This window comes from Larimichthys crocea, chromosome VI, assembly GCF_000972845.2.
Source record: "Larimichthys crocea isolate SSNF chromosome VI, L_crocea_2.0, whole genome shotgun sequence".
NCBI lineage: Eukaryota > Metazoa > Chordata > Actinopteri > Sciaenidae > Larimichthys > Larimichthys crocea.
This window is the reverse complement of record NC_040016.1, coordinates 600,320-619,267: the sequence shown is the minus strand read 5'-3', so window position 1 is coordinate 619,267 and position 18,948 is coordinate 600,320. Positions and strand designations below refer to the sequence as shown.

Here is an 18,948-nt window from a genome sequence, read left to right as displayed (position 1 = left end):
AAACATTTGAAATATGAAATGGAAGTTCTCGTTTTGGCATCATAAAATGTGATTGTGCTGAACAGTTAGTTGGTTACGTCATGCTTTTATTTGCAGTAAGTGCTCTTCTCTAATACACATTCACAGGAACACAAAAACAACAAACCCAGAAACAATAATGCTCACATAACAATTGGACCTGCCTCTAACTAGTTTGTTGTGAAGTACAGTGAATTAAAAGATATATTACAAATAAACCTGCCCAGCCTTACAATGGAGGGTTTTCATGTATTGCACACTATTGGTGTTGCATCACAAGTGCCAAACACTCCACTGATGTCAATAATCAAAAGTTATCAAAGGTTAAAAATCATCGAAGAAATGTGAGCAGCACTATATGTCAGTGTAGTACTTGTATTTGCTGCAGGTGGGGAATGGAAGCAGTTAAACTTTTGGTACTAATGAGCATTCCCTCCTTATCCTCTTTTTCTTCACTAGTATTGTTTCTGATCGCAACAACAAGAAGATGCCACTGGGTGACGATTGCCATGCCTGGAAAAAGAAGACCACAGATGTGAAGGATCAGTATGACTTCAAAGAGATCCTGGGAACGTAAGTGTGTCAGCACCAGAGGCAAAAACCCTTTTGTCTGAGCTTTGTATGATGGCTTTTTCACACTCTGAAAACCTTCCACGATTTGAATAAAGCCTGTGTGTTTTTTACATTTTTAATTATGCATTTAATGCCCATTTGTTATGTGTTCTCTCAGATGGACAAAAGACAGAACATTTCCATTTGTTTTGTTCCCGACGCTTTTATATGGATTGAATTTTCATGGAAGTATTTGGGCAGATAATTATTGCTGTGTAATGACTGGATAGAACCTATTTGGTGAGGAGTGATTGGCCATGAATTGTCAAGGCTTCAGTGTGTTTCGTAAATGTGTTACTGCTCCAAGCATATCTATGCTGGCCTGCTTCTCATACTGTTCCTAGATAAACAGCTTGACGCTTAATTGGAACTTAACAAGCTCTAATGTGAACCTGATCTTGTGCAAGCAGCACACATGCATGTGGCCCAGTATTTGGTAACTGTGTCAGTGCAAAGCCAGCGGCAGCAGGAATGCTGTTTTCGCACCTTTATCAGTTTGATAATTTCATGGCTCAAAACAAATCTGTTTATGCCAAACAGGAGGGGCACAGACGAGTTTGTATTAATGTGGATTAGGTGGAGCAGTGCAATTTGGTATTTGTTTTAGCATGAAATTGGCATTGCATTCAGGGCTTTTCAGGTCACCTCGTAAAACAATGTTAATGCAAACAGTGATTTTTGTGCTTCACTTGCAACACAAAGACTCTCTGACATTTAAAAGCACGTTGAAACACAATATTTAAAGGCTGTCTCTTCACTATTTCTGACCTGGTACATTTTTCTTCGGGTAACTCTGGTAAAATTTGTCAGGGTGATCAAAAATATCTCTGTCAAGTAAACAGGATTATCTGGGAGCAGTCAGTATGTGTAGTCTCATGTAATTTAATACCCTAATGCTGCAGGAAATTTTCAGTTAATGACAGCGCTGCAGTATATCTTTGTAAAGCTCCCAGTGTCACTTGTGTTGACACAGTGTCATTAGAAGCCTGTTGATTTACCTCTTGCACACAGTGTCAACAAACCATCCACAAAGCAGGACACTGAAGCTGATATTCTGCTCCTGCCATGTAAATGATTGTGGACAGAACATTAGAGAACACCTCTTAAGGAAATACAGTTCACGATGAAACAGCCCCAGTAAATATACAGCCTCGTAAATGACCACGGAGTTGAGTCACCTCTGACACGAACATGATACACTTCACAAAGATGAGAGATATTGCTGGGCCGCTGTGTTGGATTACATTCGATTGTAGATGTGTGCTTAATAAACTGGTAACTCTCAAGGACTTTACATACACAATATGTCTCGATCTAACTAATCAACAGTAATTTATATAAGGTTGGAGTGGCTGAGAGAGCTTCACACAGTGAAAAAAAGTCAGCCTGAATGATGCTGTTGATAACTTGAAAGCACAAACGAATGCTTAAGTTAAACTTTGTCATTGAATACCTGCATTTTTTCTTATCTACAACCCTTTTACTGATAGTCACTGTATACCCAGGTGCATCCCACAGCCAGCTGGGCAGTAGCTTCATACGGTGAACAGGCCAGGATGATGTGCAAATTATAGGTCATAGCCCAATACCATGGAGTACCGTTGGGGTATTTTGGCATAAGTTCTGTTTGATGTGTCTGCGTTGTGTCTCCTTATTTGCTTATTCTGCTCCTGTTAACCTTCTTAAGTTTTGAGGGCATTGTGTGTCGTGTATGTGTGTGTGCGTTATTCATTTGTCTCAAAATGGTCATGCTTGGTTTTTGGAGTGCATAATGGCATGCCTACTTTTCATTTGTAGACTCATAATTCATTTGCTGGATCTCTCAAACCCGATTTATATGGCAGTCTATTTTATATTTATGCAAGTGAGCAGGAGCACCATTCTGGTAGCTATACAGTACACTTGTCCAAACCCAAATGTCATTTGGCACTTGCAACAATGGAGCATATTCCATCACAAAGACAGGGACACTTGGTTGACTTAGGGTTGACTTGGTCCTCCTGTCGAAATAATCCTGCTATCCATCCCACGGTGAAACGTTTGCCCAGCTTTCCCAAACTGGCAGACACAGTTTTGACCCTAGTCTGTTTTCAGAGAACAAATTGTTATACAGCACATCAGTTATATGTAGCTTTTAATCCTACTACTCTTTGTTTTATGATCCTTCGTCATGGCTGCTGGAAGTCATAAGACTGCATGTTTGTCCAAGGTGTCTTACTTTATACATACACACACATCCTTGTTAGACCAGGATAAGTTGTGACTACTTACTGAATCCAAGACGAAACCTAAGCTTGTTTTGTGTGTTTGCGAAACTGATGCACAGAGGATAGAAAAAATATTGTAAATATTATGTACTTAAACTCAAGGAACCATAGTAACCACAAACACTGCCACTAAAGTCAGTCATAATAGCTTGATCTTTCTTGGCTGTAAACCGAATGTAGGCAAAATGTTAGCTACTTCCAATTCTGAAATCAAGTCTGATTCATGAAATGTTTAGGTTATTTTTTTATATGTACAAAATATATTAAATACATGTAAATATAGCAACATCGAGCCAAACTGAAGTTTATCAGCAGAACTGATGGCTGCGTACATGAAAATGTTGTCCCTTCCTTTCAACCCTCTCATTGTCATCCCTCCAGTTTTCCACCTGCCCCCTGTTTTGGTGCTGAGCTTGTTTATGGAGAGATCACCAGCTCACCGCATCACTCAGCTGTGTGCCACGTTCATTTGCCATTGCTGGATTGTTGTCTTGGTAACAACAGGAAACACTTTCCATAATGGACTCAAACAGTCACTATGGAAACAAAGTTTTTGATTTGCTATTAATAATCCACCACCGGGTGCATATGTGCGTATTGTGCAAGAGATAAACTCGCTCTCTCCTTCATAAGAAAACAGAAAAAAATGACACACATGCAGATCTTTCTCTCTAAATGTGCTCATGTTTCTGGAGTTTCCCTCACTCATATTTTAACCATGGAAGAGATGTACTGTAGGTGCTTCGAATCCCACTCTTGAATCAAATGTTTATCACATCTCAAATAAAAAAAAACAAATCAATTTACCTGCTTTGAAGTAACACAAGAACTATAATGCACAGTGTGAAGACTTGAAAACAGCTCAGTATTCTTTGTGGCAAACCAGTGAACACAAAAAAAGAGTATCACTTATTGGACTTTCCATTCAACGTGCATGCATTTCAATGCATGTTAACATATGACAAATACACCAACAACAAATAGTTCTTACATTTGATTGTTTTCTTTCACGTCTGTCTAAAGTTCCATGAATGTTAATGATAGAAGGCCTCTAAACCGTATACCAGTGGCATGCATGGGTTTGCACTGTGAATCCCCAGCTGCTGCCACATGCTTTTGTAATCAAAACAGATGGGAATTAATAATGCACAAACAAGCAGCAACACTTTCTCTGCAATCAACTCAAATCCTCTTTAGCCTTCCTTCTTTTCTCATTTCTGTTACTCATGTTAATCTATTCCTCTCTCTCTCTCACACACACACACACGCACGCATGCACACGCACGCACGCACACACACACATGCACGCATACACACACACGCACACACACACGCACACACTCACTCTGCTGTCAGAAATCCAGATCCATTTTGGCTCCTCATCCCAGTCACCTGCTCTCCAACTGTTTCACACTGTGTTCACTATGGAACGGGGATCCCAGTTTGTCCTGCCACTATTTGTGTTTAGGCAAAATTAAAAGATTTCATTCTGTGGAAATCAGTACAGGCAATTAAGCATACGGCTGAATCATTACTATTGTCATTAACACGTGGAATACAGCCAAATAACAATATATTCTTACAGTTAAATTGTTGGTAAAATCAAAAACTTTGATGTCACAGTTATCTGCGATACCAGAACTAGCTAAACTCTGCCTACACATACATACAGACATAAACACACCCATCTAGACTGTCTTACTAGGAAAGTTTGGACTTCCCTGGCGCTTCTCTTGGCTTCATTTCAAATATTGATGTACCCGGCACTCTCCAGCGTATGTTTCATCATTTAAACCTGGCTGATTGTAGATTAATAGGTCACATATGTGGAAAACTGATATTGATATTTTCTGTATAAATGCTGTAACTCTATTATGTTAGCAGAACCTATTTTTAGCATTGCACCAATTCTACTTTCATTTCCATCTCGAACAGCTCCTACCAGCTCGCGGACAGATGACACATGTTGTCACTAGAATAAATATATTATTCTGAATTTCCTGTAATATTGATCTAATTTTCTGTAGAATACAGTATTTTAAAGACTATTGAATTAAATTCAGCTGTGTTTTTTGTGTTGCTGTTGTGTTATAGTTCCCACACTCGGCTGCCAGGTTAGAGGTTCCTTAAATGATGAGAAACTGCACAAGTGGATTTTTTGATGGCTGCATATGTTGACACGGCAAGAGCAGCAAGGGGAAGTTCTCAGCATTTTTAGCCCAGAATACATTGCAAAACACAGGAACGGGGCATGAGAGGGAGGAAGTGGAGGGTAAGAGTAGGGGAGCGTGGTGTAATCATCTAAAATCATTAGGCCTGATGGATTGGCTCCTGCCTCTTTCTGTCACTCATGTCGAATAGTGACCCAGTAGCCCCTGCCCTCTATAGCTGATCAGCTATAGGCCAATTGATTGGAAAGAGGAGTTTGTGTCTGAGGGAGGGAGAGGATTCATAACAACAACACAGCTATGGTTTCATATTTTCTGCACTGTTGTGTTTGTTCACGAGCAAAGCGTTTACATTGAAAGTTGGTCTGTCCTAACTACATGTTCTATTTGAAGACATTTGCCTCGGCGTTCCTATCTATCTATCTATCTATCTATCTATCTATCTATCTATCTATCTATCTATCTATCTATCTATCTATCTATCTATCTATCTATCTATCTATCTATCTATCTCTCTCTCTCTCTCTCTCTCTCTCTCTCTCTCTCTCTCTCTCTCTACCTCTGAATTAACACATAGCACCCATTCACCACACATCTTCTCTTTTTACAAAGCAAAGGAGCCCTCTCTCGCCCACAGCCTGTTATTTTTGATTTGACAGACTGAAGATCTCTCATTAAAACCTTTCTCAGGCATTTTTTGTGCATCACGACTTCAATGTGAGATTTCCTTTTCATACAAAAACCACAGAGATGAAATACCTTTGTTTTAGTGCTTAGTATGTCCATTAGGCTTGTATGCTTAACCTATATTTTGATAGCTGTTGTCTTGTTAATGCCTTACACTTCTCTGAATGTCTAATATTTCTAATCTAACCAAATTGTAGTCTGGGCTGTGACACGATCTGGCCATCAAAAGAGAGACCTCACTTGTTCCCTCACACTTGCCTCTTTGCTACATTACACAGGTTTTAACACTGATTTACCACTTTGTCTGAGGGCTCTCTGCTTCTGAGTGGAAAGGTTCAATAACTCGACACTCACTGGGGTGTGTGTGTGTGTGTGTGTGTGTGTGTGTGTGTGTGTGTGTGTGTGTGTGTTTGTGTCTGCACAAACAAGCGCAGACGTAAGTGTCATGTTGGGCGAATATGAGTATTATATATCAAATGAAAGCTCTCAGTAAGATATTTTCATATGAGATGATTTGATATGAAGACCCATAGATAAAATTAAAAGAGAGTTTAAAGGCATAACAGTAAAAGTGGGGTTTTTGTTCATTGCCAAAAAGATGCAAGTGAGCTTACGACCAAGGAGTTTTATAGCTCTTTGAATGTTACTAATGAAAATGAGTTCCCAAGACACATCAATAAATGATTTTGAATTGAATTTGCTGATTACAGGACCAAGACCATTCTGGGCTACAAGGAGTATCAAATCAACAAATACTGATTTTTAATTATTCATTGTAGCCCAGAATAGCCTTGGTTCTGTAAAGATGACCCAATTTGTGAAAGACTCTAAGTTGTGTGACAAGAGGTAAGGCTTTGACTCTGCCATAGTGTCAAACGCACTTTAATTAAATACAGATAGATAATACAGAAAAAGTAAGTCCTAAATATCTGTCTCCCAGTGTTGTGAAATTTAACTAAAGGTGTGGGACACAGCTGCAGGTTATATGTGAACCTCATTCATTCAGAGGTTGGTTATTGTCACATTTCAACAGAAACAGCTTACTATGGCCACAATTGATTAGAAAATACATAAAAACTAAATATATAATGCATTGTACATCATGTTCAGTCATGATGAGTAATTAGTATATTGCTAATATTCCCTAATGCCGACAAGATATACTCAGGGTCTCTGCGGGGTATTAAAAAGTTTTAAAAAGGTAGTAAATCAACAAAGTGAAAATTAAGGCCCTTAAAAGGTATTTTTAAAGAATAGCACGTGATTTGTTGTAAGTTTGTTTGTTAGGAGTTCACCAGAATTTATTACATAGACTGTCAAAGCGACTTCTCCATCGCTATTTCCGTCATTTAGAGTTCACAGAGGCCATTTATGAGATCAATGTATATCCAAGGAGGGGTTGGTGTTTTTATTGGCAGGTTGTCACACAGCCAGTGGTATTGTTTACAGCGTGCGTGTGACCCACACCAGGCCAGGATCTAAACACAGAGCATCGGCACTAAAGTTTAGCTTTTTAGCCAGCATGGACTTGTCACAGACTGTGAAGTCATTTTGAGACTCAGTTTGTAAAGTTTAGTCAACATGTGAGAACTGGTCTGACACAGAGAGTCTCCTGTTGTGTGCTACATGTGTGAAACGACAACTCTACTCTGGACTTTGTCCAGACATTATCGTGTGAAAACTCTTAGGCATTGTGTCATTTCTTTAGCAGATACATTATCAAATTATGTAGATGGATCTATCTACAGTGTTCAGTTGACTGACAACTTGATGGGAGAGCAGCCATTAATATCAAATTTCTGTGTTGCTAGTATGCCCAGTACACCGCTCCAACCGAGTCCCACCACCAGTAAAACTTGAGAGCGTGTGTCCTCCCATTTATTGATCCAGTTTTTGCTATATGACTAGAAGCAAGTTGCGTTGAGGTTTTAAAAAAAATTTAGAAGGTATTAAATTTGACCTCAGGATTCCTGCATGAACCATGTATACTAGATTTTGGCTTTAGATAATGATCTTGAATCCCTGTTGTTCAACTTAATTTGCTTCATTGATATGATGTCTGTCTTCCTGATTTGCAGATAGGGAGTAGGCAAATCATCCTGCAATCACCCATCCCTCCCCGTACTGTAACGTAAGCAAGTAAAGTTTAGTTCAGATGTTCACAGCGAGGAGGCCAGAAATAGTGGGGAAACCCTAAAGACTATTTAGGTGTTATTTTGTCACTTTGTTATTCATTGTTTATATGCTGAGTTAGAATCAAATGAACTCAAAATGATCATTAACAAAGCAGTTGAGACAAAAGGAAACAGGCACCTTAATGGAGCAGATGAGTCCCCCAGCATGAGAGCTGTCCTACCTCATCTATTTTTCATCTCCATCTCTCTACGTGCTTCTCTTTTTCTCTCTGTCCTAACTCTCTAATCATATTTATCCCATTATACTCCTGTTATTTACCATCTCAGTTGTCTTTATCGTCCCCTAATCCTGTCTCCATTTCTCCGTGAGGGTGTCCTGCATGCACACCACAGGCCTTTCTAGAAAAGAGTGACTTACTTTCCCTTTTTAACTTTTCCTTGTTTTGCTTTTCTCATCTTTTCTGTATTGTCTCATGAGGTTTTATTGCACCTAAGCTGTAGGATGAGATAGAGCTAAGACCTTCCTTCATTACACTGTGCCCTATTCCTGTACTGCACCTCAAAGTACAGAACAACGTGTTACTGTCTGCCCTTGTAATTCTGTCTCAAGCACTGATAAGCCCATACAGGAGTTATGAGTAAGGCTTGTGGCATGCTCCTGTGTCTCTCTATCTCTCTCTCCATCTTTCTTCTCATCTCTTCTCTCTACATCTTGTTTTGATTCAGTGCTCAGAGATTTTATGGTCAAAAAGTATGCAGATACCCTCCTGGTCACAAGGACCAGTGGAGTTGCTGATTATAACCACCTGGCCTCATCTTCTCTTTCTTAGCATGAAGGTGAAACTATGGTGGCCGTGAAACGTGGGAAAACGGCTAAATGTCCATCAAGAGCCAGTGTTTAGTTTGTCCTGGACTATCGCCCAAAATCCCCAAATCTGACACACTGGACCTTTTATAAACTGTGTTATCAAGATATATTCCAGAAATAAAATAAAAAATTGAGTCAGCTGCTGATTCATTCTCAAACTGCATCATATTCATTCTGACCCTACATCATTCATTGCAATGAGAATTCAACCAGTCTTTTGAAAAATGATAGCATGGAACCGTTTCCAACTCCAACCCAATCCTGAAAATCCATCCCTGCTTATGGCACCCTCAGCCCTTCAGCCCTGCCCTGACCTAATTCGACCAGAAGCCTGTGTCTCAGCACAGCACAGCTCAGCATGGCAGAGCCTGCTGTTCCTGGAATACATACATACATACGCACACACACACACACACACACACACACATATACACATATATACCCTGTCTGGTCCGTTTGTGCCTCTCCATCTGCTCACAGCTATATATCCCCATTACAATTTTAAGTACACTTGCAGGCTTGTCATGTGCATCTTTCCACAGTCTTTCTCCATTGCTATAATCCCTTATTGCCTATATCCCCCCCCTCATGACAAGCTGTCCACATATCAGCAAACTGGCTTTAGATGACTTTCCTTTTGCTTTTCATCTCTGGCCCTAGAAATCCTCAGCATGTTCTTTGCTGTGCAGCTTAATTGCAATCCCCGAAACGATTTGGTTAGGGACGCTGTTTTTTTCATGTGTGTGTTTCAAAGCAGTTCTTAAGTGGACAGTAGAAAGCTGGTTCTGTTCTTCTCTGACACTGAGGATAAAGTACTTTAAGTTGCATTAATTGAGTTTAGGCCCACTAAACTGCTAATGTGTTAATTGACAACAATTGCCTAAGTCCACAGAGCAACATTATCCTTCCACTGGAGTCGTGTTTCTCATTGCCAGACAAATTTAAGATTCCACGTTCAGCCTGCTTTTAGCTGCACATTTGTCTTCATTAACTCCTCAACAAAATATTTGTGTTTAGATCAACATTCTCCAGCAGCAACTTGCTAAATGGGCTGGCTTTGGTGTTAGGCAAATGGTTTACAGCTGAAAAGAGCTTCTGCTGTAAGCTGGATGTTGAGAACTCTGAGACTAGTAAATGCACAGAAACAACGAGCTAAATGTGGCTGAAGAGTTTGTGTAGAGATGGAGGGTAGGTTGTAATTCTCTGTGTATTAAAGTTTCTTTCGAGTTTCAAAGGAATAGTTTCTATTAAAACCATGTGTTCTTTGAGCTATCCTGGGCGATCTGGATACTTAAGCTGTTGTAATGTATAAGATTTCATCACACACTGGCAATTAACAAAGTCAAAACATTGTTCAGCACTTACGTACACCTAAATTTAGATTTACAGCTGTTTGCATTTTACTTACAAACGTTAAGCACTAGATAAGATGAGAAAATGTGTTTTGTAAAAGATTCATGGTATCTGATGTACACACCAGATGTCCAAATGTAAATTGTTAGTCAGTCTCACGTTTAGTTTTACTGATGGACAGAAATGTTTGTGAAGGTGGTTGGGGAGAAAGACCAGGAGGAGTGGTGGAAATCCAGTGTCACTGTCTGCCTCGCTATCACCATACTCCCCACTGGACCTGATACAAAGGGCAATGTTTGTCTTTAGGTATTTGATTCATCACTTTACTCCTGTCAGTGCATCTGTTACTCGTATTTCTTCATATAGTCAAGACATTTCCTCTCTGCGAGCCATCGTGTGGAGTACACTGAGGTCTTCAGCCAAAGGACACAGTTAGTGGCAATGAGTCAAATATAGCAGCACCATGGCAACACACATATTAAGGGATTATTAAAATGAAAGTGAACAAAACATGATGATATCGGCAGATTACATTTGCTATCAGTTAAATAAAAATGAATCACCTTTTTTTTTTCTTACAGTTGCGATATTTGTGTTGTAACAACAGATGTACCTAATCTTGTACTCTTAAATATGCAACCAAAGCAATAACGAAAAGGATAGGAATGTTTATTATGATTAGTTTTTAGATGTGTAACTTTAAGTGGAAAACATTGTTTTCAAGCGTATGCTTTAGGTGCTTTAATGTTACCTACTCAGCACATATGGATTTTACAAACTACTAAATGTATTTATTTATATTATTATAATGTTATATATACTACACACTACAACATCACCATCATCAAGCACAGAATGTATAATAAGTATCAGACTAAATTGCTAAGTTGTTAAGCATTGTATTAGTTCTCAGATAAGGTGAGCAGTTGTGGTTTGGTTTTTGTGTTGTGAGGGCCCACGGAGCAAAGATGGTCTTTTTATGTTTCAGGGCCAGTATCACAGTTGGATATCTCTCAGTTCTGATTGGACCAGATGGTCCTTCCCTATGTCTCACTGACCTTTCCACAGTTACCATTTTGTCATCTGCTTACATACCTTCTCGACCAACTTCTCAGCAGGACAGATGGCACAATTGGTTGGAGTTTGAGAAATGTGGGATATTTAGAAAAAAAACCCATGGCAGATAGTCAAGGAAGTTCTGTATTCTCCAAACACCACAGCATACGAGGGAGGCTTCCTTGTTTGTTATCAGCATGGATATTAAAAACATGTACTTTAACACTGCATATAGTATATATCTACATTGCCACAGACGCCTAACACAGCACATGGCAACAAAGGACAAACAGTTTTCATAAAAACAAAGTGGGACTGCAAATCAGATTGCATTTGTCTTCTGATGATTATATGAGTGTCAGTGATAGTTATCAATATGTTTATAGTCTTTGTCGTTGTCATTGGAAATCATTATAGCTCAGCTGCTTTCAGCTGCATGAATGCGACATTTTTTAATGGTATGCTAGTACATGTTTGCATCGATGTCATGTGCCCGTGTGTTTGTTGTATGGGAGTGAGCACACATGCACGCAGGATGGCATTTGAGATCCTAATTCCTCGGTTTTAAATTCCTTTGATGCACTGAGTGAGGCATCGTGGGATACACATATGAAAAGGTTGCTTGTAGCGACAGAAACTAAGCAACACAGAGTCTGTATTTTAAGCATGCAATGTACTCAGAGACAGAAAAGAGTGATGTAATAAAGAGATTAACGGAGGGGAAGAACTATGCTAATATTTGAACTTTATGAGCAGTGAAAGTAGAAAGGCTGCCTCTTATCCTCTATTTGGGCAGGATACACAGTGTTTGGATACTGGATTTGTGCACAATGGCACAATGTCAATCACTGAAATATATGTTGTTTCATTGACGTGTAAATATTTATTCTGTTTGAAGCTCCACACATTTAATATTGCAGCCTGTCTATATTTAAACTCTTGTGTAAAGTATTTGAACACACCCTACTGTTTGGATAGTGGCAGTGAGCGTGTCTTTATTAAGGGTTTAGTGGCAAATAGCTGTGTGAGTGTGTGTGTGTGTGTATATCCTCTTCCTGGACACAGGTCTCATGGTGGTGATAAGAATGTCCTGTTAGGAACAGGAACAGCTCAGTAAACACAGATGTTTACCTTATAATCCAGCTGAAACCTTTACTGATACTAAGCTCTCAGCAAACTAACTCACACACTACTCAGCACCTATCAAATATTCATCACAATTATGCTGCTCCTATTTTCATATCCTGAACTGTCTCAGTGGCAGGCTAAAAATTGACTTTTTGTTTACAGGTTTTTTCCGATACAAGTTGTTTGCCCTGTCTCTGTTTTTCAGGGGCTATGTTGTGTTTTTGGCGGAATTTTATCACGATGTCAAGTAATCAACTAGGATTAGTAAAGCATCTGTCCCCTCAACAGACTTGTTCTTCAATTGTTCCTGCGTCCTTATAGTTAAAATATAGTTTCTTTTCACAATATTGTCAGTAGAAACATCCTTGGATGAGTGAGTCTATGCAGTCCATGAGTGAAGGGACAGGGCTCAAGTGTGGTATCTCCCACCTCTTCATCAATGAAAATCTTTCTAATCTCAGACTTTATTCTTTGGCAGTTTAGCTAAGCAGGCCTTCTCCGGCAGCCAAAGGCAGTATCATCTTTGCCATCATGCCCAGAATAAACATTGTCAATGGCCATGTTTTTACGGAATGTGTTGCACAGTCCACAATATGCAGTATTCACCTGTTTTAAATGGTGTCGAGATCATCGTCTAGAACAATGAAAATGTTACACTACAGTTTACTGACGTTGAAAAAGAAGGAAGTCTCTTCTGTGACTATGTGTAAACAAGGGCAAGTGCAATTTGGGAACAGGAAGTCAGGGGTAAAAGGCTTCTGCTTCTGATAAACAATATTTCACGACCCATATCTGCAGTAGGGTTGTTGTTTCATGTAGTTTGCAAGTACGAGCAAATATGTATGAGGTTTAACCAACCACTCAAATGATTAAACATTGGTAGAATTCCCTGTAGTGCATCATTATTTCACAAGAAAAATATGTCTCAATGGAAGGGATTTGCTTCCAAAACAACAAACAGACAGTGCGACTATACAATAGTAAAAGACACATTAGCGTTCTCGGATTTTCCCAATGTTTGTGCAAACCACTGTATGACACTTCCCCAGAGCCCCTAGCACTGTCAGTGGGTGCATGGAGAATGTCAACTAAATCCTCCAGATGCTGCACAGGAATTTGCAGCACTGACAACCTCCTCCACACAGATGGATTTCTGCCAAAGCTAATGGCCTTTCTGTGGCAGTTTTACTTTCTTGTTGAGACGGGCCTCACTCCCAGGATAATTGTTACTTTGATCATGAATGGCTTCAGTGTTCTGATAACTTCAAGGTTAATAACACCAGAGAAGCTGGTGAAGACGTGATTTGATAGAGCAGACATCAAATCCACCTCCAGTGTTTAGAGTGGGAGCCACCGTAAATACAGCAGCAGTCTCAAAAACATAACAACTTTATTGCATGTTTATTACTCAGAAAATAGACATTTATATTCCTGTTAACGTCTGCGTGATGTGAAGATGTTTTCCAAGTAACACAGTTATGGAATAAATATCATCATCAATAATATTCCAGTATTCAGGTTCACAAATTGTATTTATAGATATAACCTAATAAAAAAAAAACACCATTGAATTCATCCAAGTCCAACCAAACAGATTTTTTCTGTAGTCCACTGTAACTGAGCAACATTGAAGCTACCTTATGAAGGAGGTATGATCTGTAGAGTCACGCACTTTCTTTTCTGGACACATTAGAATGCAGCCAGTCCTTCCTTATTTGTTAAGCTGATAAAGTATCTACAAACAGTGACTGTCTCTTCTCTGCCCACACATTCAGCTATATGTGGTTGATACTGTTTGCCACACACACACACACAGATACCAAATACACTACATATACAGTAGTATACACACACATAAAGTCGGTTGTTAAAAATATAACCTCACGGCATGTTTTTGCTAATTGAAGCTTGTAAACCTGCACCAGCAGGTAGTCGTGTCGGATTGTTCTGTCTTTGTATGATTTCCAACAATGATGCAAGAGAGTCACATGACTTGATTGGGTTTCATTTTGCAGCTTCAACTGTACGTGTTGTGAGAAGACATGCTTGAACATGTTGATGCCAACAAATGTTGGCAGCACTGTTGTTGTACTGATAATAGCCTGTTCCAAAACAAATGCAAGAATGCAATGTAATCTAACATCTGATAAACACACTTCCATGTAAAAAAACAACCACACAACAGTCATGACTTGTCTGGTAAAGTGAACACAACTTCATAAGCATGAGAATCTCTCCCATCTCTACAATCCATCCCGTATGAGGTGATTTTTGTTTGTACGAGACACAGATGTTTTGCGTTGGGGCCTAATTACTGGAATGTCTTTATATACTCTTGAGTGTTCCTTTATCCCGTTCGCCCCATATGCCTCGAGGAAGTCTATGACCAAAAGTGTATCTGTTAAAATAGAGTAAGCAGATTTCAGTGTGTAAAAGCTCCTCCTCTTGACCTTATTTACTATTAAACCATCTGTTTTAGAGAAATATGTATATTAAAGCAGCCGTGGAGTAATGGAAGCTCTTGTGCTATTTTGTTTATAGCAGCATTTCTTTTACATTTTGCTCACACTTGACTAAATCTGTATGTTAGAAAGTCCCTTTATTTGCTGTACCATGTCTTATATACCAAATACTGCTGTATGTAAGGTTAAGTTGAAACCTGTAATAGCGGGTCGGGGGTTTCATATAGTTATGGTGCAGCTCTGGATCATAGTCAGATTCTCTGGATCTCGGCCAAAACGCCGGACGTTGTAAGAGAAAAAATGTCTGCCTATTACCATTAAATAGGTCATGGGAAAAAGCTAAACATTTTTTCTTCTGCTAGTTGGAGTTGTTTTCCCTTATTGGTTTTAGTTGGTAGGGAGACACAGAGAGAGAGAAAGAGAAAGAAATGTGGTTGTTATGTAGAATGTAGAATGTTATTGTAGAAGGCGTCAGGTCCCATCTAGTAGCTGTGAACTGTTCATTGTGCTGTGTTATCTGTACAAATGTGACAACATACTGTACTAGATGGTTAAATATAAAATGTTACTATAAGTACATGAATAGTTACAATGGAATAGTTCCTTAACTGCATATACACTACTGAAATACACTGTTTGGTATCAAAACATTGGTTCAAGCACGCACAGATACAAATATTCAAACAAATCAACGATATTGTAAGAATCTATCAAACATATCAGTTAGCCAATGCTTTTGCAAGCAGCATTATTATTATTAACTTTAGTAAAGCATGTTGAAACGAAAGAAAGACGCCTGTTACTCTTCAGTTTTGGGTAAACCTCACCATTTGATATATGTGCTTCTAAATCATCCCACTATGTTGTCCCATCTCCAAAGCTTGACTCAGCAGCAACCCAAAGACTTCAGGAGGAGGTTGAAGTTAAAAATAAACACAACCTGGCATCAGCAAGCTAAAATTTCTACCAGCACTTAGATGCAAGTTGCCAAGTTATCACAAAAGTCACGCCAATTTAACATCAAAGTAGGAACAGTGTTGCAGACGCCTGTGAAGAGCTCTGACTAAACACCCAAAGATAAATGGACGGAGGCCTGACAGACTGACTTGTGTGTTTGTGTTTCAGGGGAGCTTTCTCTGAGGTGGTCCTGGCTGAGGAAAAGAGGACCCAGAAGTTGGTGGCTATCAAGTGTATCCCGAAGAAAGCATTAGAGGGCAAGGAAAACAGTATCGAGAATGAGATTGCAGTCCTGCACAAGTAAGTACAATAATAGACCCTATATCATGATGATGATGATGTATAGTAATATGTCAAATAAAATTACATTTCTAGGCCAGTCTGTACTGTAAGCACAAACTATTAGATGACCGTGCAGCATAAGCCTGCATATGAAATACTAGCCACAAGGTTCAAGATGGTAAATTTTTCATTACTGTATCTCAATTACTGCATCATGTAAGTTGTATCAAATTACTGGATATCGTATAGGTCATATATGATATATTCTGTAGTAATATGATAAAGTATGGTGCGTGTAACATGGCTCATATTAAGGCTTGGATCCATATATTCAGTAAAGAAACAGTGTCCAAACAGTGGGGATTAAAGGACCAAATTACTGAGACATCTGTTTTATTTAACCAGGCGTAGAATCATTTTTGAATTTTGTTTCCACAGAGCACATTGGCCTAATGATGAAATCTATTTTAATATTTAAGACTGAAATCAGCATAATCCAGGCTAATAGCCATCTGACACTGACTTGCGTGCATCAGTCTGACTCGGTTCAGAGAAATCACAGAGCTTGTCGTCTATCATTAAATTAAAACTCAAAACCTTATTCATCCAAAGATATCCTCCATCTGTCTGTCCTACATACATGATGTAACAAAACATGTATTTTCAATGATCAATAAGATTCTAATTATGGATTGTAAACGTAAGCGAATAGGCACAGTCCATATATAGAAAAAAACTCAAAATTATGAAGAGTGGAAATACGTGCTTGAGTGTGTTTCTGGTTGAAAAAAACATCTCTTTGTGCTTTTCATTGGAATTACTTAGTTTTGACTAAAGAATTTTCTCCTGTTTACAACATGTCAGGTTGATTAATCCGACTAACAGCTTCTGAAGAAGAGATACTGCAGTTGTTGATTTTGTAAATTTTTAACGCTGTAAGCGTCATTATGTTTTAGTATTTACTTACCCTTTAAATTAATAATGACATAACAATAAAAAATACATACAATATTTAATATAATAAAACTTCTATTAGCACTTTGGGCAGTGTTTAGCTGAGTTGGTAGAGCAGCTGCCTCAGGTGCGAAGGCTCAGTCCTTGCTGCAGAAGCCAAGGGTTCGAATCCGACCTGTGGCTCTTTCCCCGCATGTCATTTCCCATCTCTGTTCCCTACATTCCTGTCACTCTTGATCTGTCTCTATCAAAATAAAGCTTGAAAAGGCCAAAAAAATAAAAACTTCTATTAGCATTTGAAGATCATAGCGCTGTACGAATCGTTCTGTGATCTTGCTTTAAGGCTTTTCATTTTGCAAATAAAAGTGGTTTTGATTGTAATATGTAGTCATGTGCCCACATATAATGGTTTATTATAAAAAGACAAAGCCAAGAGACAAAAAGAGTCCCCGTAATTGTGGAGCAGTTCAAACGTACTTCTCTTTAGATGTGGAGAATTACAGGCCACGGTGAAAATGGTTGATCTACATTGGGTCCCAAGTTATTTTTAGTGCTCTTGTTGCCTGGGTTACAGGAGAAACAACTCTGGCCAATATACAGCTATGATCCCTCCTGAGGTGAGGATGGTGGAATGAAAGTGAAAGGGGGTTAGTTAGCAGTTCGGCTACAAATCTAACAAACAGAGTAAACTGAGGTAAACTTGGCCTGAAAATCACGGATTGCTTGGTCTGTTTAAAGTTTGTATAGACTCGCACGCAAGGTTTCATTACTCATTTTAACACGTCGTCCTCAACACAGAGCAAGACGACAGCGTCTGACTCAGACGTATAAACAGGTAGAATACACATTTCCTTGAAGCTGCATTAATAAATATTTTTATATCAATGGATCAAATGACCACATGTGAAAGTTATGACTCATAAGTAGTGATATCACCTGACTCTGCAGCTCCCCTCAGCCCTGCATTCACGTCATTGTTTTTGTTTTACAGTTTGTGACAATACTGTTTAGACTGAGTCTCAGCGCTGCCTTCTGTCTCATTTCAAGCATCATTTAGTCGTGTTTGAGTTATGAACTACATATTTTCTGCTGTGTCGCATAGGTGTAAGCAAGAATAGTGTAACATCTTAACATTTGCTGGTTTCCATGGGTTTGTCTGCAAGACATGAAGTTATCAGATCGAAAATGTATTTGCTCTCTTTGGGTTATCGAGTCTAATCCAATATGACACCCAGATCCATCTTACAATCAGTCTAAAGTATTGACCACACAAAATTTAACATGTACCACTGTATATGTTGAAATTCAAATCCCACCTTTGTGTCTATGATGTAAATCTCCCATAGAATGAAATTCACTGTGTACGTTTTTTTAAAATCTTTTTACAAAGAAATAATTAAACTTTCCAGTGGCCCAACACTGGAGATTTACAGTGAAGTTAACCTGCTCTCTTTGTTTCGGACGGCAGAAATCTGTAATGCTCTGAGATTGAAAAGGTGACAGACCCACTTAATCTCGCTCCTCCTTCCTGTGATGCCGGAGCCAAACCCGTCATCTTGACCTTTCCTTAATCACTCTTGCTGTTAATGTAACATTATCAATGTTTATTTAATGTTTCCAACCTGTGTAAAGCACTTGTTATGATTTCAGTGATATAAAGATTAAATGATTTGTTATAAATTTAGTTTCTAATGGCCCAGTTTATGTTGGTACTGATGCAGAGCCAGACGATTCGATGAACTTACCAGTGTTTGTAAGATAGATCTCCAGCGTGATGGTAGTTTAATATACCACTGATATAGCCATATGACATCATCACATTGGTTAGCTGGCTGTTCATCCTCTTCCAAATATTTAGTCAAACGCAGACATGGGCAAATACAGTGACTAATCACACTCTGCTAAGTCATATGTAGCTGTGCCATTCAGAAGAGTTGGTGTGAATTTGCTGGGGAGGCTCTGTTGAAAGTCTGAAAAGACTTTTTAACATGGCTATAGCAT

General features: G+C 38.9%; 1 protein-coding gene across 1 annotated transcript in view; it reads left to right on the top strand.

Annotated features, from left to right (window-relative positions):
- camk1b (calcium/calmodulin-dependent protein kinase Ib) overlaps positions 1–18,948 on the top strand; it is a 33,224-nt gene that overhangs the window by 5,151 nt on the left and 9,125 nt on the right. Inside the window, exons 2-3 of the mRNA XM_019266342.2 lie at positions 478–591; positions 15,880–16,011. Coding sequence (XP_019121887.1) covers positions 506–591; positions 15,880–16,011 — 218 coding nt within the window. The 5' untranslated portion in view covers positions 478–505. The remainder of the gene's footprint in view (positions 1–477; positions 592–15,879; positions 16,012–18,948) is intronic.